This window comes from Neofelis nebulosa, chromosome 2 (genome assembly GCF_028018385.1).
Source record: "Neofelis nebulosa isolate mNeoNeb1 chromosome 2, mNeoNeb1.pri, whole genome shotgun sequence".
NCBI classification, from domain to species: Eukaryota; Metazoa; Chordata; class Mammalia; order Carnivora; family Felidae; genus Neofelis; species Neofelis nebulosa.
In genome coordinates this window covers 100001721-100027437 of record NC_080783.1, presented here as the reverse complement: position 1 = coordinate 100027437, position 25717 = coordinate 100001721, and the positions used below count along the sequence as shown (strand labels likewise).

General features: G+C 33.9%; 1 protein-coding gene across 2 annotated transcripts in view; it reads right to left on the bottom strand.

Annotated features, from left to right (window-relative positions):
• The window catches only part of DPP10 (dipeptidyl peptidase like 10), a 650645-nt gene that overhangs the window by 307663 nt on the left and 317265 nt on the right, over positions 1-25717 (bottom strand). For both annotated transcript variants that reach the window (XM_058715478.1, XM_058715477.1), the window contains exon 4: positions 23733-23827. In XM_058715478.1, coding sequence (XP_058571461.1) covers positions 23733-23827 — 95 coding nt within the window. The remainder of the gene's footprint in view (positions 1-23732; positions 23828-25717) is intronic.

The following is a 25717-nucleotide window of genomic DNA, read 5'->3' as shown; positions in this document are numbered from 1 at the left end:
TATAGTCTATGGTAGAGTAGGAATCCCACACCCAAATGCCTAGAGCGACAGAGTATGGATAAGTAGAATTAAGCTGTATGGCTAAATTGAGGGCAAATGGAATAGTCAGACTATCTAAAAGGGGCAGTGGTCCCTCGGCTCCAGAAAACCATCATCTTCTAAGACAGTTCATATAGTATTTCTAGTGTTCCAATTTTTTTCAAGATAAGCTAGAAACCAAGACTTTAATTTATAATCTCACGATTTTTAACTATAGACCAATACTTTTAAATATATTTATAGGCACCAATTTCTACCTGGGGGCTACCAGTTTGCTAATTTAGGGTAAAGTAATAATTGCCATAAGGATGAGTAAAGGGCAAGAAGACAATGTTATAGGACTTAAAGAACAGAATGGTAACTTTTTCATATATTTTCTGGCAATATAAGTGAAAAATTCATGATGTAGTGTTTTCCACTTAAATGAAATTACAGCCTATGTTATTAGAATAACCTTAACAATATGCACAAGTAACTTAAAAAGATTCCTGGAGAAATGGGGGTCAGCCCCATGATTACTGTTGATATTAATAATGCATGCACTATTACTAACAGGAATATTGCAGAGCTGACTGCTGTGTTTCATGAATGGTGAAGTTTAAAGTAAAAAAAAAGCAACAAAATCAGATTTGAATTTATAACTATTACTCTGGCAGTTGGGTAAAAACTGAGCTGGATCTGATGACAGCCTAAGGGCATTAGATCTGGTAAGAGGATCTCACGACAGTTTAGTCAAGCAATGCCAAGAAGTCAAGGGTGAAGCAGGGGCATAGAGAGGAAGAGACACATGCAAGAGAGATGATAGATAAAAACAAAAGAATTTAATGATTAGATTTGAACACTGAAAAACAAGTAAGTATCCAAAGTAATTTTATGTTTCAAGTTTTTAGCACTGGGTGAATGTTGCTATTGTAACTTGCGTTAGGAAAAAGTGAAAAACAAACATATTTTGAGGAAATTCTGAAACATTTCAATTTCAGACATGTTATGGTTATAGTCATTTTAGAATATCCAGCAGGGGGTGGAAGTGAGGGATGGAACGTACACTGCTAAGTCACGTAAGCGACCAACTCTTGATTTTGGTTCAGGTCATGATCTCAAGGTCATGAGATGGAGCCCCGTGTGGGGCTCTGCGCTGACAACTGACAATGTCGAGCCTGTTTAGGATTCTCTCTTCCTCTCTTCCTCTCTTTCTCCCCCTCCCCTCTACTCTCTGTCTGTCTCTCTCTCTTAAAATAAAAAGAACTTAAAAATATATATTCGTAAGATCCTACAGGGGATGTTTGAATTTTTTTAAATAATAAAAGCCTGGAGTTTTAAGAGATATACCTAGGAGCTTCATTATTAATCATTATACAAAGCATTAGATGAAAGTTTGTTTGTATTCAATGTAAATCTATCCCCATCAAATAAAAGGGACTAAACTGCTAAAACAGTATGCCCTACAAGGGATGGATCAGTAACGATGCAATTATTACAAGTATTGCTTACTATTACTTTTATTCCTTAAATGTATATGCTTTCTTTGTTTTGTACTTTTGTTCAACCTGCTCCACCTGCTATAAAACTTTCACAACTTGATCTGCTCCTTATTCAAATTGTATTTCTCTAAAATACTCCCTGTCCTTTTCAGCTCAAGTGATTCATCTGACCTTATATGTATATAATTATATGTGCAGTTCATTTAATCATTGATCACTGTTTCATGATTGCTCTTCTAGGTTGTTTGGGACTGCGATTTACATCTTTTATTGCCACAGTAATGCCCCTATTAAGAGGCTCTATTGCAATGATTCACTCTTGTCAGAAACATTATAACTTGAGGTAGAAATAAGATAATGATAGTGTTGCAAGGTGTCAGATACTGAAGATCAGGGCAAGAAATCATTAAACACAAACTTAAATGTCAGAAGTGCCAGAAAAGATAAAATATGCATTTGTAGGACTTGAGGATGAGAAAGGACAGAGCAAGAGGAGAAGAATAAGAGATGGGGTTAAAATTAGCACTAACTGGTAAGAAGGATTTGGTTGTCTTAAGATTGAGACACAAGAGAAACATTGGAACTGTACAGTTTAGGTGGGTATTGTGCACAATCTTGCAACAAGCTGGTGATAAAAATATTTATAGCCATCTCTACTTACAAAAGTAAATAAACAAAACAAAACAACTGGCCTAGGACCTTGAGTTGGATAATGCTCTAGGCCTTCAAGTGTCAGTGGGTATATTTTTAACACATAGAGAATGATTAAAACAAGAAGGTAGGTCTCTGTGGACCCTATGATCTTTTCTTCCTGCTCCCTGCACCTGTACCCTACCAAGCTCCCTACAGACTGATACCTATACCCCTTATGTTTAATTTATTTGGGCCATAACTTCCCTCATCACTCAATCTCATTTTTAGTTTATTGATACATGACAAAAAAGTTTAGAAAAAATCATCTCTTATTCTAGAAAAATAAAATACTAATTTTTCAAATATGTGATTAAGTATATATTATGAATAAGTTTCTTTAACACTGCAGTCTCTAAAAGACCATGAAATATACATGATGGAGGATTTTAGAAAGTCAGTTGACCTTAAATGGATGAGAGGAGGAAAATGGTCACTATGCACTTAACTGATACAAAGGAAAAGGAGATGAAGGGAGGCTAGAAAAGAAGGCAAACCAAAATTTAGTCCATGGTATGATGCTAAGAATGGGCTCTCTTTCTCTGCCTGGCTTCAAATTAAATGAACAAAGAAGAAGCAAATAGATTGTTTTTTATCTTGTAGCTCTGAACCAAGCCATGATTTGTTTTTATAGCCATAACTGTGTTTATATGCAAAGAACTTAAAAATCAAATATCTTACTGTATTTTTTTCATGTTCTCTTTTCTTAGCTACTCAATTAGTTAGTATAGTGTTTAAGTTATATTTCTTTGTGATACCCATGACATCCATGTTGTATAAACTTAATAGATGGTCTCTTTCATTTTTCTTGGAACCATGCATTTTATTGATACTAGAATATTGTGTAAAGTACTAAATGCAGAAAATGCCATGGTACAAGTTAGGTAGTTTTTAAAACTATTGAATAGGGACCTATTGATCGATACTCTGTAGAGTATCTCACATATGTATTTACTGCTCAATAAATGTGAATAGCCAAATTAATATTTATTGATTTGGATCATAGGCCATACACTAAAACATTTAAAAACCAATTTTTATTTTTATTTTTATTTATTTATTTACTTTTTAAATATTTATATACATATATGCTTTGAGAGAGAGAGAGAGAGCGCGCAAGCACAAGCTGGCGGGGGGAGGGGGGAGGGACAGAGATAGAAAGGGAGACACAGAATCCAAAGCCAGACTCTGAGCTGTCAGTGTGCAAAGCATGACCTGAGCCAAAGTTGGACGCTTAACCAAGTGATCCACCCAGGAGGCCCAACAATTTTTATGTTTAATAGATGGTGAAAACTAATAGTCTCTGAATTTTATTAATAACTAAAAAACAGAGCAGACAAGGTGACTTTGATAAGAGTGTCAATATTCCTCTACCCCAAAAGTCAATAAATTGGAAACGTTTTGGCTAGAGAAAGGAGGAAAAGGATATTGTAGCATGTATATTTATATAAATTATTTCTTTGAAGTTCAGTGTGTGCTATTCTACTGACTTCAAATTGTCTAGGGCTTTCTAATCATTATATTTCGAGCATAATTTTCTTTTAAGTGATTGCATTCAGGTGCAGCTGCACTAAAGAATAGAGCCTATAGAGTAATGGAAGACATGCAGTTGGCCTACAGACCCATGAAAAGATGCTCAACATCACTCATCATCATGGAAATGCAAATCAAAACCACAATGAGATATCACCTGACGCCTGTGAGAATGGCTAGTATCAAAAAGGCAAGACATAACAAGTATTTGTGAAAATGTGGAGTAAAAGAAACCCAGGTGCACTGTTTGTAGTAATGTAACATGTTGCAGCCACTGTAAAAACCAGATTGGATGTTCATCAAAAAAATTAAAAATTCAAATACCATACAATTCAGTATTCCACTACTGGGTATTTACCTAAAGAAAACGAAAGCACTAATTTGAAAATATATGTGCACTCCTATGTTTATTGCAGTATTTACAATAGCCATGATATGGAAGCAACCCAAGTATCCATTGATATATAAATAAAGAAGATGTCTGGGGCGCCTGGGTGGCACAGTCGGTTAAGCGTCCGACTTCAGCCAGGTCACGATCTCACGGTCCGTGAGTTCGAGCCCCGCGTCAGGCTCTGGGCTGATGGCTCAGAGCCTGGAGCCTGTTTCCGATTCTGTGTCTCCCTCTCTCTCTCTGTCCCTCCCCCGTTCATGCTCTGTCTCTCTCTGTCCCAAAAATAAATAAACGTTGAAAAAAAAAAATAAAGAAGATGTAGCATGTATGTAGGTATGTATGCACACACACACACACACACACACACACACACACACACACTATGGAATATTTCTCAACCATAAAGAAAGAAATCTTGCCATTTTTGAAAACATGAATAGACCTAAAGAATATTATGCTAAAATAAGTGAAGTCAGGTTGAGAAAGAAAATCATCACATGATTTCAATTATTTGTAGAATCTAAAAAAAAAGTGAACAAACAAAAAACAGAAAGAAATCCATAAATACTGAGAATAAACTCATAACTGCCAGAAGGAAGAGGGGTGGGGTGCATATGGATGAAGGGAAGTGGGAGGCACAGGCTTCCACTTATAGAATGAATAAGTCATGGGGAAGAAGGGCACAGTATACGGAATATACTCAATGGTATTGTAATAGTGATGTATTATGACAGATGGTAGCTACAATTGCCGTCAGCATAGCATAATCTATAGAATTTTGAATCACTGTGTTATATACCTGAATCTAATGTAATATTTTGTGTCAAACACTCTTCAATTAAAATAAAAGGAGCAGAGGTGCCTGGGTGACTCAGCCAGTTAAGCATTTGACTCTTGATTTCAGCTCAAGTCATGATCTCATGGTCGTAAGATGGAGCCCTGCATTAGGCTTCATGCTGAATGTGGAGCCTGCTTGGGATTCTCTCTCTTCCTCTCTCTGCCCCTCCCCCATCTAAAACACATTAAAAAGAGAAAAAGAGAGCATATTGAAAGATATCAGAAGTTATGGAAGCCCTAAAAATTATCACATCAGAATTTCTGGGTGAGTTTTCCTCATCACGACCTAATTAATACATGCTCAACAGAAGGCTTATAAGATAAGATGGGTGGACTAGAGCTCTCCAGCAGCAAATTACTTGTCTATTCGTTAAAAAATTTTTTAATCTTTATTTTTATTTTTGAGAGAGAGAGAGAGAGAGAGAGAGAGAGAGCGCAAGTAGTGGAGGAACAGAGAGAGAGAGAGAGAGACACAGAATCCAAAGCAGGCTCTAGGCTCTGAGCTGTCAGCACAGAGCCCAAGGCAGGGCTTGAACTCACAAACTGCAAGCTCATCACCTGAGCTAAAGTCGAATGCTTAACTAACTGAGACACCCAGGTGCCCCACTTGTCTATTCTTGTTAAAATATTCCATCAGGTAAATATTAGAGACTATGATTCCACAGATCTAATTAATGAAGTTATTTTTTAAAATGTGATATGTACATTTCAGGTATTTATGTTAGTCATAGAATTTTATTTCTGCCATAGGCAAGAAGATGGCTACTGAGAACTGTGCAACTACCCTATTTTTATTTCTTTTTTATTTTTAATGTTTATTTATTTTTAAGAGAGACAGAAAGACAGAGCATGAGCAGGGAAGAGTCAGAGAGAAAGGGAGACAAAGAATCTAAAGCAGTCTCCAGGCTCCAAGCTGTCAGCACAGAGCCCGATGTGGGGCTCAAACCGACAAGCCCCGAGATCATGACCTGAGCCAAAGTCGGACACTCAACTGACTGAGCCCTCAGACGCCCCTGCAATTACCCTATATTTAAAAAGAAAGAAAAAAATAATGATTAATATTGCTTTATTAAAAAGAAAAGCTTTAACGTGACTCTTCTGTAGAAGTGAGATAAATGGGAAAACATTGGTGCTTCAAAAAGTAAATTTGCTTGAGAACTCATCATTTTTTCTTATGGATAAAAGGCCTACTTAAAATTTGTATGATATCATTAATTTAGCATTATCATTAATAATCCCAAATAAAAAGAGAGAAGACAAGCTAGCAACTAAAAAGAAACATATTTAGTCCAGATTTGAAATATTCTGGAATATTCCTCAATAATACTATGTTTGATATCTACTCCCCTGTCTCTATTTTCTATCTTGGATGAAATAATAATTTCATATAAATATACTCTATATAACATTATATAGAGTATAATATTTGTTAGTTGTTTTCATCTTAATGGGTCTTGGATGCAAAGAATTAGATTAATAAATTTTTAATTGTGACATAGTATAATTCACAATCAAATGAAAATACAGGATGCCCAGATAAATATCAGATAAACAAAAATATATCATAAATATGAAAATAATAACAGTATAACTATGAAAATAATATGAAAATAATGGAATATCCTATAATAATCATGAAAATAAGTGAACCACAGCTAAATGAAAATATATACAAATCAGTAACAGAATGCTGAGTAATAAAGAGAAATGGAAGAAGATCATGGGTTGCCTGATGCATCTGTTAAAAGTTCAAAATCAGTTAAGACTAAATAACATGTCATTTAGGCAAACACACATACACACACAAGCTGAGTTAGATATTCACCAGATCCCCAAAGATGTAAAAATAATTTTCAGAGTGAATTAGTTAAAAAACTGAGTTGTCATTTACTAAATTGCACTTTAATGGTCCAAAGTCGAAAGTCATTCTTTTTGTCCACTTTCTCCATAATGTCCATTATGGCCCAAGCTCAGCTGAGGACACCAGAGGTTGTTGGCAACTATGACTGAATAAATGTCTGTATTCTCGTTTCCTGATGCACACAAGCAACCATTTTCTTATGATATCAAGGGAGGAATTTGTGGGATGTGGGGCATATGAATTCTTTATTTCACTCAGTAATGACAAATGGTTACCCAAATTAAAAACACAAATTACACTCTTATCCGCAATGAGTAAGAGATCCTGTTCTCCACATTCTTTCCAACACTTGGGAATATCAGAGTTAAGCTTTGCCAAGCAGACAGGTTTAAAATACAGTCCCATTGTTGGTCATCATTTTTCTTTTTATAAATAATATTAAGCATATATTTATTTGTTTACTAACAATGCTTCTTTTATAAAAAGTCTATAAATAGATTTTGCTCATTTTTCAACAGAATTGGGAAAGTGTTTATTATTATTATTAATTATACATTTTTTTAAGTTAACTTATGCTTTTTACCATATCTTTATCATTTACTACTTGGCATTCTTTAGTATGGTAAAATATCTGTCTGTGCGCTCTAATTTTAACGTGAGACTACAATACATACAAGATATAAACAACAAAAATATAAAGATATGATGTTTAAGAGGAAGATTCTGAATATGCAATTTATTTGAAAAAAACAGAATAAAAATGTTGGGTTTTCACCTATGAACATCAGTACTTCTAAAGTATATTAACAGGTGGTCTTTGAATACTCATGCTCAGGACTCATAATGATAAATTGATTCTCCATTTGTTTCTCATTTTTCAGTATCTATTTGATAAGCAGAGATATCATACATGACCCTTCTTTGCTAAAGCAAAGAGCAATAGTAAAGGAAAAGAGTAATTTTAGATTTACGTTCATGGTGGCACAAAACTTTCCGTTTAGTTGTGGAAAGAAAGAGGGACTGCAAAGTAAGTCAAACCTAATGGAATGACAATAGGGAACAATCATAAAGTGCCTCCACATTCAATGTCTTGAGACCAAATCCCCAAGTCTGAAGAACAGTATTATTTTCTCTCATCTCACAGTCAGAGTTGCAAATATTGCTGGTCTCCTCAACTGTGCTTAAGAGCTCTGTTAGAGACTCACCAGATTTCCAAAGATGGATATAAAAATAATTTTCCGAGTAAATTAGCTTAAGAGTTATCATTTACTAACATTGCATCTTACTGCCCCAAATCTACAAGTTATTTCCTGTACTGCCCCCTTTCTCAGAAATGTTCATTAATAGCTTTAATCTTCTCATGAAATATATAGAAGACAAAGATCAATAACTTTTCTGCATATATTTAAGTCTCCAATGCAGACTGTTTTAAGTCTAAGGCATGAAGAAGGTGTTCAGTTTTTACACTTCTTCTTTCTTTTTAATATGAATTTTATTTCACGTGGAAAATTGAGAGGAAACTTATGGGGTACATTCCTAAAGTCTTATGGGGCAGATGATACTTTTAACTGTTATTAAATAGGTAATTATGGCTGAATGAGTTTGTTATAGACATTCAGTCAAAACCTTCTCCATTATCCCTCCTTTTCTTTTTCTTTTTTTTAAGACTCATTACTTGTTCCTTTTTACCAGTTAATGATAGATACATATCACCCAAGAGATTTGAAATAAAATCCTTTCACAGGACTTTCCAAATGGTGGTGAATGAGTAATTCCAATGATATCAAGGAAAAATAGAAATATCTGAAGGAAAAAAATTGCTGCACATAAGCATCAATGCAAAGCTCCAATTTGAAAAGTTCGTGCAAAGAAATTCATAGGAAAAAGCTGAACCAACTGCCAATGCATGTATGACAAGATGATGCCCAACCTCACTCATAATTAAGTAAGTACAAATCAGTATAATAATTAAGGGTTATTTTGCCTCAACCAAAAAAAAAAAAACATGTTGTTACAGGAAGAGTACAGTATTAAGCAATATCATATACCACTGGTTGACTTGTTTAATACAATTTGATACTATTAAATTTCAAATTTAATTTCAAATTTCCTTTGACACAGCAATACCACTGTGTGAATTTAGCCTATAAATACATTTCAAAAATTGTTTCCAAGTGTGTCTACAAGTGCATAACAGGTAATAAATAAATAGCACATCATGCAAAGAAATTCTATATAACCATCAAATAATATTAGAGAAAAACAAATGGGTTTATGTAAACAGAACCTCACGTTACATTATTAAGTGAATAAAAAGTGTAAGCTCTCCATACTGTTGAAATATACACACACACACACACACACACACACAGAATGTATATATTTGAAAATATTATGTTGTTTATGTAGAGACCTATGAAGATATACAGACTTATTTCTGGAGAATTGTTTGATATTATTTGGTACAAATGTGGACATGGATGTCTTCAAAAAGGATATGGAGGTAAACTTTTATTTTCACTGTATGTGCACATGAGTACCAGCTCTGTCCAGCAGGACTTTCTATGATAATAGAAATATTCTGCACACAGTCTAATGTGTAACCATTGGCTTCACTGGGCTATTACATACATGAAATGAGGCTGATGTGACTAAGAGACGGATTTTTAAATTTTCACATGATTTTAATGAATTTAAAAATAAATGTAAACAGACCACATGTAGCTAATGACTCATATTAGATAGTTCAATAAACTATAGTTTCTAACCATATATTTTCATTCTATTGTTTTTAGAAATGTCAACGAAAAAGATTAAGAATATTTGTGTCCTTAATTATATTTCATTGAAATATCCATTAAATGTCAATATTTTAAGGGGCATATATAAATTATGGATACAGTAGGGAATGACCAAGGATAAAAAAGAATGCCATAGAATTGTATTATACAAATATAAGCTCTGATTTATTCAGAATTTATAAACGCTTTGTTCCTAACAGAGAGAATTCACAATGTGAATTTTTTTTTATTTTTAGAAAAAATATATGAGTGTATGTAAGGATACAAGATTTCTCCACATATCTATATAATTAAATCTTAACTTACCACTTCTTTTATAAAAAAAATAGAATGTTATTCTAAGTATTTTTCTTGTAAAATGAGTAACACCATGGTGTTGCCACTTATAATGATGTGAATAATCTCTCATTCTGAATAAAATATGATTTTACTTTAGTTAGAAATACATATTTCATTATAATTTACTTTTTGAAATTATAATCTGGTTATTCATTTATTTTAGATATTCTTTCTTCCTTAATGTTTCATTAAAATCTATAGTTTATACAACTGAGTCCTGAAGAAAGTTTTTCAAAGTTGCATAAATAAGAATATCTGGGACCTGATGAACATTTTTAAAAGTTGTATAAATAAGATAGAACTATTTAAGAATAGTCCAGGTATTTAAAATAGGCTGGAAAAGGTTCATAATGTCAGACAGTATAGCTGGTAAAGGATAGGATTTTCATTGTAATCTCTCCCAATTCATATAGTAACTCTTAACCATTAATTATCTGTATTAATGGCTAAGAAGTTGCAATCATTGAGTTAATACAGAGAGTCTATTATCTAAAAGAAAGAGATAAGAAGAAGGAATGAAAGGAGGAAGGAAGGGAGGGAGAGAGGAGAGAGGAAGGGGGAGGAGGGAGAGAAGGAAGGAGGCAGAGAGGGAGGGAGGGAAGAAAGGAAGGAAGGAAGAGACTATTAAAGACAAAGCGCCACTTTTCTCATGATGAAAATGACTTCACTGTTTTACAGAGAATATCTAAGCAAGGTGAGAACAGACAACTATACTTAGTTATATTGTATTGGGGAATTCCTTATATTCCTTCCTGCTTTGGTAAAACTGAATGCAGAATATAAAATGCAGAGAAGAGAAATAGGAAGATAAAAAATTCAAAAGTAATAAGTAAAAATTTCTTAATGCGATGAAAAATATTAATGTACATTTACAAGAAGCTCAACAAATTTCTAGTTAAAAAAATTTGAAAAGGTCCTCACCTAAACTAATCACAGTCAAATAGTCAAAAATCACAATGAATGAACTTGTAAACAAGAGAAAAAAAATAATGTATCACACAGAATGGATAAGATTAACAGCTAAATTTTCTTAAGAAACCATACATGTCGCATGTCAGGATGACATCTTCAAAGTATTGAAAGAAAAAAACATCGTCAACAAATAATCCTATATTGAACTAAACACTCCTTCAAAAATCAGGGAGAAATTAAGCCACATCTAGATAAACAAAAATTGAGATCTTTTGTTGCTACCAGACCTGTGGTCAAATAAATATTAAAGGGAGTCCTTCAGGTTGAAATTAAAGGACACTAAACAGTAACCTGAATCCACATGAAGAAAAAAAATGATCTAGTAAAGGTAAGTGCATGGAAATTATGAAAGGCAGCATAAACACACTGTAATTCCTCTCTCCCTCTATTTATTTAAAAAGATGGCTTCATAAAAATAATTTTAAAATTGTATTGTTAGGTTAAAATGTATAAAGCCATAACTTGTATGACAACAAAAATGCAAAGGAGAGAGAAGAAATGGAAATATTTTGGTACAGTTTTTGTATACTATTTCCATCAAGAAAATATACCAATTGTAAACAAATACGTACTTGAAAACAAAAAGCAAAAGTTCCAAAATACATAAAGAAAAGTGAACAGAATTGAAGGGAGAAGTAGACAATCCAACAGTAATAGTTTGACTTCCTGAGACAATTTCAATAATGGATAGAACTAGGCAGATTATCAATATGGAAAAAGAAGACTTGAACAACATTATAAAGCAAAAGTATCTAACAGACAGAAATCCCTAGAAAAAAAATATATTTTAAGGAGATGCACATGGAACATTCTCTAGGGAGAGACCATATGTTAATTTACTGGTTGACCTTAAAATTCAAATGAAACACTCTCTAGGGATAGACCAAATGTTAATTTATGGGTTGATTTTAAAATTCATATGAAATGAAAGGGACCAAGAATTCAAAACAATCTGGAAGAAGAAGAATGTTTGAGTACTCACAGGTCCTGATCCGAAGTCTTACCACAAAGCTACAGTAATCAAGATTGTGATAATGGCATAAAGATAAACATACAGATTAAGAAAATAGAGAGTCCAGAAATAAATCTATACATCAGTGGTCAACTGATATTTTACAAGGTGCTAAAACCATTCTGTGTGAATAGTCTTTTCAAACAATGTTGCATGAACAAGTGAATATCCACAGGCAAAAGAATGGATACCCTGCCTCACATCATACACAAAATTAACTCAAATCACAGAACTAAATGTAAAAATAAAAATTGTAATATTTTTAGACAAAAACACAGGAGTAACTCTTTATGATAATGGTTTGCCAATAATTTCTTGGATTAACAACAAGCTATATAAGACAAAAGAAAAATAGATAGACTTGATTTCATTGAACATAAAATCCTTTGTTCATCAAAGGATACCACCCAGAAAGTAAAAAATTACACACCTGGCAGAAGTAATTTCCAAATTTTATATATGACAAGGAACTTCTATTTTGGAGATATAAATGGACACTTACAATTCAGCAATGGAAAGAGTCTAGTTAAAAAGTGGGCAGAGGATGTTATCAGAAATTTCTCTAAAGAAATGCAAATAGCCAATAAACATATGAAAACATGCTCAACATCATTAGTAAATTCAGGAAATGCAAACCAAAGCCACATGTTATACCACTCCCCACACACTAAGGTGACTACAATAAAAAGGTAGACAACAAGCATTGACAAAGATGTGAAGAAATTTGGCTCCTCTTATACTGCTGGTGAAAAGGTAAATAGACAAGACCACTTTGGAAAATAATTTCATAGTTCTTCAAAATGCTAAACACAGAGTTACCATATGACCCAGAATTACACTGCACAATAGTGGAAAGATGTCAAGAAAGAGCAATGAAAACATGTACCTACACAAAATTTGCATACAAATGTTTATCTGAAAACTTCAAATGTTCAATTGAAACATTGAAACATTGAAAATTGAAACATTGAAACATGTTTCATGGTAGCCCTAAAATTAACCAATTCAAATGTTTATTAACTAGTGAATGGATCAAAAAAGTAGTATATCACACAATGGAATATTATTTAACAATAAAAAAGAATGAAGTATTGATATATCCGAAAACATATATAAACCCTGAACATATTGTGCTAAGTGCAAAAGTTAGTCATAAAAGACCACATACTGTGTATTTCATTTATCTGAAATGAATGGAACGCATAAATCCATAGAGATACAAAGTAGACTACTAGTTGCAGGAGGTTGCAGAGGAAAGAACCTAGAACTGGAGAAAGACTTGTAGTGTGTAGGGGTTTCTTTAAGGGTAGGTGAAGATGTTCTAAAATTAGACTGTGGTGATGGTTGCACAACTCTGTCAGTATACTAAAAAACATTGAACTGTACATTTCAAATGAGTGACAATTATGTTATATGAAGTATATGCCAAGAAATCTGTTAGAAACACACACACACACAGACACACAGAGGAGGAAGATAAATTAGAAAAGAAATTGAAGAGTAGTATGATAAATTCAGAGGATTCAGTGTTATTTGCATAGTTTAATTTCTTTCCCAAGTGTTAAAGTAAACTTTTAATTCAGATCTAGTTTTGCCATTAGTCAAAAGCAAGAAAAACAAATCAGTTACAGGAGTCCTACTTTGCTTATCACATGCCATTAATTAATAAATCAACAGAGGGGCTCCTGGGTAGCTCAGTCAGTTAAGCGGCCCACTTTGGCTCAGGTCATGATCTCATAGTTTGTGATTTCGAGCCCCACATCGGGCTCCGTGCTGACAGCTCAGAGCCTGGAGCCTGCTTCGGATTCTGTGTCTCCCTCTCTTTCTGGCCCTCCCCTGCTCACACTCTGTGTCTCTCTCTCAAAAATAAATAAACATTAAAAAAATCAAATAGATGAACAGATTTTCCTGAAATTAAGGTGCAGGAGACATTTCTTTCAATGTCTAATCAGTAATGAATGCATCTGGGGATAAAATGAAGCTTCTTATATTTATATATATTTCTTGGATAGCCTACAAATTAACCATGTTTCAAAATAATAAAGATGTTGCAAAGAATCAAGTAATTGTTTCCTGTAAATGTCAATCTCTGCTTAAAATGAATATCATTCACTTCAATAATTGGAAGATCTTTTTACTTGCTTGTAATCTGATGAGATCACACCTGTATTGAACGGGGAAAATTATTATTTTGGCTTATAAATTACCCTTTTTGCAACTGATTCAAATTTTAGGAGAGTTAATTAAATTTCATTTTTTCCTACATTCTCTCATGGACCAGTATGAATAAAATATTTAAATAAATGATGCTATGTGGAAAAGAAAATAAATCTGATTAATTCATAAAATGTACACTACGTGTCTACTTTGTGCTATGCCATCATTGTTCTAGTCACTGAAAACAAAAAATTGAGTAAGTTTTGGTTGGCCTCTTCTCTTAAGATATTCATAAACTAGTGAAAGTTTAATGAAAGATATAAAAATGTATCATAACGAATTAAAACATAATCAAAATTTATCTTTGGATAAGCTTACATATATCTGGGTTCTAAATCAATAACTACTTCATTAATTATGTCAACCATCTATTTGAGTCTTTTGAAATTAAAGTTTTAATTTTAACATTTCAATCAAGGAACCTGATACTCTATGCAGAAAACCTGAAAGCCTCCACCAAAATACAGCTGGAACTGATAAGTAAATTCAGTAAAGTCTCAGGACATGAAATCAATGAACAGAAATCTGTTGCATTTACATACACCAATAATAAAGCAGCAGAAAGAGAAATCAAGGAATCAATACCATTTATAACTACACTTAAAATCATAAGATATGTAGGAATAAACCTAACCAAAGAGGTAAAAGACACAATTATTATTACACAAAGCAATCTATACATTTAATGCAATCCCTATTATATTACACAAAGCATAAATCCCTATACACAAAATCTGTATTACACAAAGCAATCTATATTTAATGCAATCCCTATTAATATACCAACAACATTCTTCACAGAACTTGAACGACAATCCTAAAATTTATGTGAGTCACAAAAGACCCTGGATGGCCAAAACAACCTTGAAAAAGAAAAGCAAAGCTGAAGGAATCACAATTCTGAACTTCAAGTTATATGACAAAGCTGTGGTGATAAAAACAGCACGGTACTGGCACAAAAGTAAACTCATATATCAATAGAACAGAATAGAAAACCCAGAAATGAACCCACAACTATATGGCCAATTAATCTTTGACAAAGCAGAAAAGAATATCCTTTGGGGAAAAGATAGTTTCTTCAACAAATGGTGATGGGAAAATTGGATAGCAACATGCAAAAGAAAGAAACTAGACCATGTCCCTATACCACACACAAAAATAAACTCAAAATGGGTGAAAGACCTAAATGGGAGACAGGAAACCAACAAAATCCTACAGGAGAACACAGGTAGTAACCTCTTTGAAATTGGACATGGCAACTTCTCACTAAATATGTCTCCTGAGGCAAGGGATACAAAAGCAAAAATAAACTGTTGGGACTTCATCAAAATAAAAAGCTTCTGCACAGCAAAGGAAACAATCAACAAAACTAAAAGACAACCTATGGAATGGGAGAAGATATTTACAAATGATGTATCTGATAAAGGGTTAATATCCAAAATCTATAAAGAACTTAAAAAAACTCAATACCCAAAAAACAAATAATCCAATTCAAAATAAGAAGACACAAATAGACATTTTTCTAAAAAGATATACAGATGGCCAATAGACACATGAAAAGATGCTCAATATCACTGATCATCAGGAGAACACAAACCAAAACCATAAGGAGACATCACTTCACACCTGTCAGAATGGCTAAAACGAACAACACAAGAAACATCAGGTGTTTGTGAGGATACAGAGAAAGGGGAAATACCATTACTGTAGCCTTCAGAGTGGTCTTACAATTTCGACTTCAAAATCCCTAGAGTATATTCTTCACATAGCAAAGTGTTCTTTTAAAGTATGACTCAGATATCAAAGTGTGCCTATTTCTTACAAAACAAAACAACATAATTTTTCTAGTAGTTATTCTACTGGGTTCATCTGGTACCATTCTCTGCATTTTCTACTGCTTATATATTTTCTATTCTTACAATAGATCTACGCAGTTCCTACCCAAGGTTCTTTATAATGATTCTTCTTTGAGCCTACAAAACTCTTCAACCTCACCTTGAAATGTTGCTTCTACAGTGGACCTTTCCTAGGCACCTAATCCTTGTCTAATCCCCACTCTATGCCACCTTTTTTTTCCCCCAAGGACTTAATACTAGCTGCAACTGCTTATATTTCTACTTGAGCATTTGTTTGTTGTTGGTTTGATACATCTGTCTTGCTCAACATGTATCCCCAGAACCTGGAATATAATCTGATAAGTAGCAGGGGCTCAATAATTAGTTGGCAAATGCATTAATAGACTAAGACAGGATGAGTCATTTTAACAATGATGCAGCAACAGTACAGAAATGGAGAGGGAGAAAAATCTCTGTAACCTTTTAAGAGATGTAAGAATCTCAAATGTAGACTAGATTTTTTCAGAAAGATTAATCAAGGATAGCAGAGCCGTGAGTGGCTTGGTGATATAAGTGTGTGTGTGTAATTGTGGAATGCAGATAATGTTGTTTCTCTTTGTTTACATGAGCAGCATTTCCACAAGAACTGAAAATAACTGCATTGGAAACAATGATGACATAGGTGACAGTCCGTGAAAATTCAAAATATGCTAAAAACAAATATGGTGACTTCAGCAAAGCCAAGGCAACAAAAACACATTTAAAACACATTTTACTTTTTATTTATTTATTTTCTTTTCATTTCATTGTCTGCTGCTTTCTTCCTGATTAACTGGTGATAAAATACGTGTGTATGTGCATATACACAGATATACACATATATATGTGTAGATATACACATATACACACACATATACCTATATTTGATTCAAGTATGTTTTGTAAACAGTTTAAGGAATAAGTACACAAATACATATAGAAATTCCTTATACAAAAATATGAAAGAATTTTAATTTATTTTACATTTCTTTAAGAATTTAAAATGAAAAACTTATCTAGGCCTATTAGAAGCAACACTAGGCTAGGAGTCAAGAAATTTGTATTCCAGTCTTAAAACTCCACTAAAGCATTGAGCAAGTCACTGTATTTCTCTGGGTCTCAGTTTCTTTTTATTGAAACTAAAGTAGAAGACAGGGAGAATGCTTTCTAGCTCTGTAATGGGCTCCCATTATCATTTAATGAATGCTGAATGCCCTATATTACATTCCATAAGCACACTGAAACACTAATTTACTATATTAGTCCCAACGTATTATGAAAATATCTGCACTCTTTAGTGCAAATGGTTGCAAAATTCTGCTTCATGCGTGGTTTTCCATTAACCAAAGCTTCACTAATCAAGGTTTTCTGAAAGAAAGACAAGAAAGACAAGAAAGACAGAAAGGAAGGAAGGAAGGAAGGAAGGAAGGAAGGAAGGAAGGAAGGAAGGAAGGAAGGAAGGAAGGAAGAAAGAAAGAAAGAAAGAAAGAAAGAAAGAAAGAAAGAAAGAAAGAAAGAAAGAAAGAAAGAAAAAGAGATGAGGGAGGAAAAAAGGAAGGAAGGAAGGAAGGAACAAAGGAAATCCTTATGTCATAGGGACCTTGCAAACATTCAAAGGTCTATTAAAATGCATTTGCTTGCACAAATTCCACCATGCTAGCCAGCTAGCTTCCATCATCCTATCTGACACACACCAAAGAAATTTATAGCCCCAACCCCGGGAACACTAAGTAAGAATCTTTAAAGAAGCAAATACTGGAATTGTAATAATTTTATTGCACATATTTAAGAGGAGTATTAGATATAGTTGAAACAAGCTCTTGTTCAAATGGTTAAGTAAGTGATGTTTAAATAGAAAGTAGTGTTTTGCTCCTACACAAAGGAGACCTTTGATATATTAAAGGCAAAAATGCTTATACCATCCACGACATTTTATCCCAGCGAATAAATGTAGTAGCATCTGTTTCCTGGATCATTCACAATGCTAATTAAGGGTGAAAAAGAATATGGAGTGGTCTCTCTTCAAGTCTTTATCACCTATAGGGAACTGTATGAATAAGTGTATGGAATTTTAGAATAATCATGTCACACTTGCAAACATATGGAGAAAAGAGTATCTGTTCTCACATTTTATATTTGTCCTTGAAGAAACTTCCAGGGTGAGGATCAAAATTTTCCTTTCCGATTCTCCTGTTTTGACAACGATTACTTATAAAACTATGCAGGAATTCATTTTCACATTCATCTAACTTAGAGAAAATTTTGAACAACTTAAATATTCACAGTAGATTCTATGTCCTCTTTCTTAAATGAAAAAACATAAACAAAATATTCCAATCCTTGCTGAAAAATATTACCTTATTTCCATTCTCCTGAATGTGCATTGATGGTGTGAATATAGTATGATACTTCTTTGATGCCTAAGAGTTGGAAATTATGTACATCATCTAATTAAATACAAATGATCATTTTTAAACTGAATATGGGTGGGGCGCCTGGGTGGCTCAGTCGGTTAAGCCTCCGACTTCGGCTCAGGTCACGATCTCGCGGTCCGCGGGTTCAAGCCCCGCGTCGGGCTCTGGGCTGATAGCTCAGAGCCTGGAGCCTGCTTCCGATTCTGTGTTTCCCTCTCTCTCTGCCCCTCCCCCGTTCATGCTGTGTCTCTCTCTGTCTGAAAAATAAATAAACGTTAAAAAAAAAAATTAAAAAAAAATGAATATGGGTGTACAAAGGAACTACATACTTTCAAGGTGAATAATAAAAAAAAAATGTCACAAATATAAATGTATCTAATGATAGGGAGTGGTTATTGCTTTTGGGTAGAAGACGGATACGCCCAAACTGAAGACTGAATTCTACTCCTGAAACCAATATTGCACTCTATGTTAACTAACTAAAAATTAAATTAAATAATATATTATTATTGTTATATTTTATATTAAACAATATAATGCCAATGTAAAGAATTATGCTGGCTGGGGCACCTGTGTGACTCAGTTGGTTCAGCATCTGACTTCAGCTCAGGTCATGGTCTCCTCATCCTCAAGTTCAAGCCCCACTTTGGGCTCTGCGCTGATGGCTCAGAGCCTGGAGCCTGCTCTAGATTCTGTGTCTTCTTCTCTCTGCCCCTCCCCACTCATGCTCTATCTCTCTCAAAAATAAACATTAAAACAATTAAAAAAAAAGAATCATGATGACTGGAACATCAAGTAGTCATGAGTTTTCATCTTCTAACTTAAAGGAAATCACTTACTTCTTTGTCAAAGGAGTTGGCAATAGCCAGTAAGTGATACTAACTTGTTGGAACAATAACATGTCTCAATTAGAAGTACCCCAGAAAATTATACGAAATCTGGGGTCATACTTTTAGCCTGTCCTCTGCCCTATCCAAAGAAGAGAAATCCAAGCCCAAATGATTATATTCATGCCTGCTGGTCTTCTTTTCCAGGCCTGTCCATAAAAAGAAGAAACATGTCTCAAGAAAATGAAGGTGGAAGCTTCAGCTGAAAATCTTTTCTGACAGAAAAAAAGAACCATTCCTTGTTGTCATCTTAAGAAAAAAACAAAAAAAAAACCAAACAAACAAAAAAAAACCAAACACCTGTTAATTATCTCATGGTTTCCCTGGTATTCCTGCCTAGAACCAGATCTTGCAAATTTCCACTACTGATGTTCTCGACTAGCTAATTTTTGTTGTCGTTGGAAGGAGTTGTCTTGTGCATTGTAGAATGTTTAGTGGCATCTGTGACTAGATTCCCATGGCACACTCACTGCTTATCTCCAGCCATAACAATCAAGAATGTCTTCAGACTTGCAAAATGTCTCTTGATGACAAAGTTAGACCAACTGAGAACCACTGCTTGAAAGAAACTGTATTGACATGCACACAGCAACTGCATAAGTGTGCAATTCCTGTGATTTCATTGGCCCATCATTATTAGTTACAATACTGATATTACTCACTACCAGGATACCAACACATAGTGCTAAAGCTAGATCTTAAAAAAAACCAAACAAATTCTCCAGGATTAGAGCCAACATATAAAGCCACTCGGGCAGTCAGAACTGTCTAATAACCTTTCTTTATTTTAAATTTTTCCAAGTTTTTATTTAAATTCCAGTTAGCATAGTATTATTTTCAGGGATAGAATTTAGTGATTCATAACTTACATACAACACCCAGTGCTCATCACAATAAGTGCCCTCCTTATCTTTTTTTCAAATTTTAAGAGGTGAAATTTTGGGTGTCTTTATCCAGTAAGTATTTATTGGTGCCAGAATTTTTTGATAGGGCACCTATTTCCTTAAACATGAACTGAAAAATAAGTTTCTTGATTTCATGGTGGTAAAGAAACAGTTGGATCTATTCCCTCCACCCCCACATACCTAGTGGCAGAACAAATTAAAAAAATAAATAAATAGAAATATTATGACGGCATGCAAGCCAATGGAAGATCTCTCCACACACGATGAATCAATAAATACTCCCTGGTTCCAGTCAAACCTACTATTTTTTTAATGGCCTATAAAAAGACAGTTGGACCCCCCAAAATGTGTAGGTAACATTTTCCTTGGAATCATCGGCTTCCATATATGAAGTTCCTCCCTCTAGCATGTTTTTAAAAGCTTGCAGATTTTCAGAATCAAAAAGATATGAGTCTTATCCATCAATCACCCATTTCCATATTAGTACATCAGGCCCATGTTTCCAATTCCCTTCTAATTTAAACTGGTGATTTGACAGAACTATTTATGGTTGCTGGTGTATTCTGCTAAGACCACTGGTGATATTTAATTTACTGACAGCAGAAAGAATACAGCTAATACTTATGAAACATTTCTTCATTATTTCATTGTGAATGAGCTTTTGTTTGAAATAGTCTGGCTTTAAGAGATAAAATTTCCAAACACTTAAAAATGATTAAGAGCAGTTTTGAGGCTAAACCAGTTATTTTGTACAACTCATCATCAAAAAGTTATATACTCTTTAATTTCCTCTTTCATTAAAAAATCTACCTATCTTCAATCCAAAAGAAGCCTTAAGACAATAATTTTAGGAAAAGGATGTACTTTTGTTTTATTTTTGAAAGCCAGGTCCAGTATTATTGTTACTCAGAGTCTGCTAACCATGATTACATAGCTAAAAAGTACACACTATTCATATTTAAAATATTTTTAAGAAGGAAATCACAATGTAGTGTTATCTTATTTTTTATAATAAAATGACTGTTACATTTTAGAATAATATTTCCTACTAAATAATAAGCTATTCTGTTATCACATTTCTATCAGTAATGTGTTTATTTTCTTAATTGACTTGGCACTTTGACTACACAGCCTTTATAGTGATCATAGCCAATTAATTATGATTCTAATTAAAATATTGATAATTGTTCAATGAAAAAACTGCTGTGTTAATAAAATTCTTATGCTCTAGTAAGAGAGTTTTTTTTTCAACAGAATGGCCTTTGAGGAAAGTAAATCCAGACTTGAGCCTAGCATGAGCTTTGAAAATACAACTACATTTAATAATGCTATCATGGAGTGGGGAGGAAATGATTAAATGAATTCTTCTGAAGAAATAAAGAATCATGGTTGTATATTTGTTTTTTTGTTTTCTTTTACAGTTTTCAGTTAACTAGTTGCAAATATATGCCACACTCCAATCCCTTATCCTTGCACCAACCCCCCCCCCCCGCCCACAGTCAATTCGACACCTCTAGGACTTATAAATTGCTTAATTATCTGTGTTGTGAGATAAATGTCTTTAGGGAGCCCATGAATCTTAGAAGATCAGTAAATTGGAATATTTGCTAAATATGACTCTGTGGTAATTAAAAGTCATTGCCTACATACAAGAGAGTAGAAGAGACCTCAAAAGGATGCAAAAAGATTAAACACACATGCACAAAGATAAAATGGTATTAATCAACACATGGAGAAATTACAGCAAGATGAGGTGGGGGTGGTGTGAGGTACCAACAAAACATGTATCATAGAAGCTAAGAAAGCAAGGACCAAATGTCGAAAAAAATACATAATCTGTGACCACAGTGAAGACCTCACCAGCCTGTATAAAGGCAAAGGTCAGTAAGGAATAGTCACATAACTGAACCTTCATGTACTGAATGCCTATAACTAACTTAAATGTCTGGCCACTGAAGGTCTATACTCCACATCAAAAATGACACTTTATGATAAAACAACAGAACAACAGCAACAACAAAATGTATTTAGTTTTTTTTCCCTAAACTAATTTTACTGACAATCAATTCATACTGACTTTAATCAGCCAATCATTAGCATACCCTCTGTCATTACCAATTCTGCTTTCTGCCTTCTATCCTACGGAAGGCTTCTTTTCCATTCATTTCAACATCTCTTGGTAATTCCTCAGCCTTTCCTCTAGTATCCCTGAGGACCATGCAATTAAGAAATAATACACATTGCTCTATTCTGTTTATTAAACTTTTTCATTAGGGTTAGTATGTTCTGCCCTAAGGAAATCCATTTATTTAGAAAGTGAGTAATATGCTTTATGAACAGTTGCATTTAGAAGCTATCCCTCTAATCTCTGTGAATTAACCAATGAGTTTAAAAACAAAAATATCCTTATTCTGTTAGTTTCTGACCTAATTACTAAAGTACATCAGATGTTTGGTTTAATGTAGCCTAATAGATATATAACTATATAAGCACTTCATGATTTCAATGACTATTTTTTTCTTAATATATAAAAATACTAAACAAGAGAAGGTTCCAGTCTATTTCACCTGGCCATCCTATAATAAACATGAAGTCTTGAGGTCTATTTCAGATGTACAAGTAGAAAAAAGAAAAAAATAAAGTAGCTCATGATTTGCTCACTGATTTAATTTGCATAGAAGGTCCTCTGAGGCTCTGGACAATGGCTTCATACAAAGCCATCTTATAGGTAATATAGTGAACCTTTGATTATATAAAACTGTCAGCAAATAACTGTGCACTATTTTTCAGTGGTGTTTGACAACTGAATTTTGAGTATCTGCAACATTTCATTCATTAACACTCACTCAACAGATAATCATCACAAAATCTAGCCTTAAGAAGTTTGAATTTACAAGAAAGAAAAGATTCATATTCTTTTGTAAGAGCAAAACAAATACATTCCATTATTTAAACATTGTCAGGCTAACCAGTGATTCTGGAGAAGCAAACTGAAAATGATAGAAGTCTAAATCATAAAAGCAAAACACTCCAACAGAAGGCCAGCCGAAGGCCAGTTTTAGAAAGCCTGCCTTCTGCTTGATCCAGAAAACCACAACAAATTTAGAAGTCAGGAAGAATGAAAACTGGGAGAAAAAGTTTGTGATAACTTGTGTCAGATTTTTTTTATCTTGATATTCATATAACTGATTTTACAAAGAAAATATTGGAAGAAATATTCGCTGTAAGGAAATTTCATTCTTAGAAACATTTCTCATTTACTAAAATGGGGAGATATGAAGAGAAATGGAGAGAAATGAAGCAGATGGTCACATGGGCATTTTCTATTAATAGATGTACTGATTCTAATGATATTCCATCCTTCTTTACCTGAAATGTTTTGCAGGTGCTGGAGCTGAAGAAGAAAAAAGTTATGTGCACCTAGAGAGCATTCAAAACAACACTGAAATGCATAAAGTAATTAATTTTTCATTACTTACAAAAGTTGTGTTTTCCAATAATAATGTGGTGGCATTTGTTTCTATATTCAGTTTAATGACATGTCCATTCTCGCTTTTATACACCACATCTGTATCTGCAACAACAAAGATATTAACAATTGACAAACACATTGACTAGGTAATACAATGAACTGTAGAGGAGAAAACGTGCATAACAAACAGACACACTTAGAACAATCATTGTTAGCCTTTAATAACGGAGCAAATTTTTGTATTTGGCTCACATTAATCTTCTGCAGTGATCAGGAAGCCTGGCTAGCACATGGTCTATTGTGAAGTGAAAACAGGGTTAGTGAGAGGGCCACTCAGGTTTCTGGTTTAACAACTAAAAATTAATTAAAATACGGGAAATATGCTGCCCATTCCGGGATGAGAAAGAAGGGACAAAGAAATGTCTCCAGTTACCAAGATAAGCTGTTACTGATTCATAATCCAGTTAAGCTGACAATAAAGGCTGTCATTTACCGTAACTCGACACAAGTCTAAGCTACTCCTACTGGACCACCCTCAGGCACACTTTATGCTTCCCGTCCTACCACCCCTCAATTCCCATCCAATCTTTCTCCTTAGGGTTGGGAATTTTGTCTCTGACAGGTTATCTGGCTTGTGTGACCACAGCCCAAAATCTCTGAGGGAAATGAGGTTTTTTTAAATAACCACATGGCTTCTGGACAGTTGTTGATCTTATATATGAGTTAACTTCAACCACATATGTCAGGAAATTAAATCATTCTAAGAATATGTCAGACTGAAAATATCAACAGGAGGGAAAGCTGTCAGAGAGGATACTCAGAAGTTAAATATATACATATTACATATACATGTGTGTGTGTGTGTGTGTGTGTAAAAAATACCCAAATAAAAGTAGACATGAGTGTTTTTTTAATGATAATCTTCTGTCCAATTTTGCTCAATTCTAACTTTTGCATAGTATTGCACCTCCCGAACCCTCTGTCCATTCTTGGAAGAAAGGCAATATTGAAGGAGTTTGGGTCCACTATCCACAGTGAATGAAGTTATACAAGATACAATTTCTCAGAACCCAAATGTCTTCACATGTATAATGGTAAACAAGTACTCCATGGTGGGTTATGAAGATTATATGGAAATGTCTGAAAATTCAGACAGAACTAGGTTTTCTCGCTTGTTCTCTAGTTATTTCAATATTATAAAAAGCTATAGTCAGAAATCATATGATGAGGAGCAATCAATACTAGCAGAAATTAAGTTTGTCTTTTTTGTATCTGTGTTTCATTTAAGAAGACTGAGAGCTCAATATGACTCTCCTACTAAGGTTAAGGATGGCACAGGAGGCCAGTAGTTCCTCTTGAGCTTAATGAGGACAATGAAACATTGAATCAGGAACAACAAATGGTGTTTTAAGAAAGTAGGAAAAGAGGCAAAAAAAAAAAAAAGATATTCAAGTTACTTTCTGAAGCGGGCCGTATGGGCAGATCTTCAAAATAAGGCCTGTATCACCTTCTGAACTTCTCTCATCAGCTATAAATAAACTGAGTTCTCCTCTCACTAACTTTACCTGTTGTCTTTTCTAGTGATGTAGAACAAACAACAGTTGTACACAAATAATAAATATTTATTTTGATTTATATTCCTTTCCTCTCTGGCCTTTCTTTTCTACCCTGTGTTTAGGATCATAAGTCAGCAGCAACACTGGTCTGGGTTATTCATTTGGCTTTGCCAGCTGATTCGACTCTTCTTTCTGCTCTCAGTTGATGTTTGCATGAATAAAGAGTCGAACCTTAACACCTTTGTTATTTTTTCTTGATATTCTCAATTCTGGACCACTTCTTGATATTGAAGACCCGACAAGCATGCCTTATCAAGACATCCTCATAATATTTTCACTATAAGTCAAAAGAAAAAAAAATTCCCCTTTCTATTACACTGTGAAGATAAAACCAAAAGCCAGCAATGTGTGGTTCTTCTTCTAGAGGATAAACACA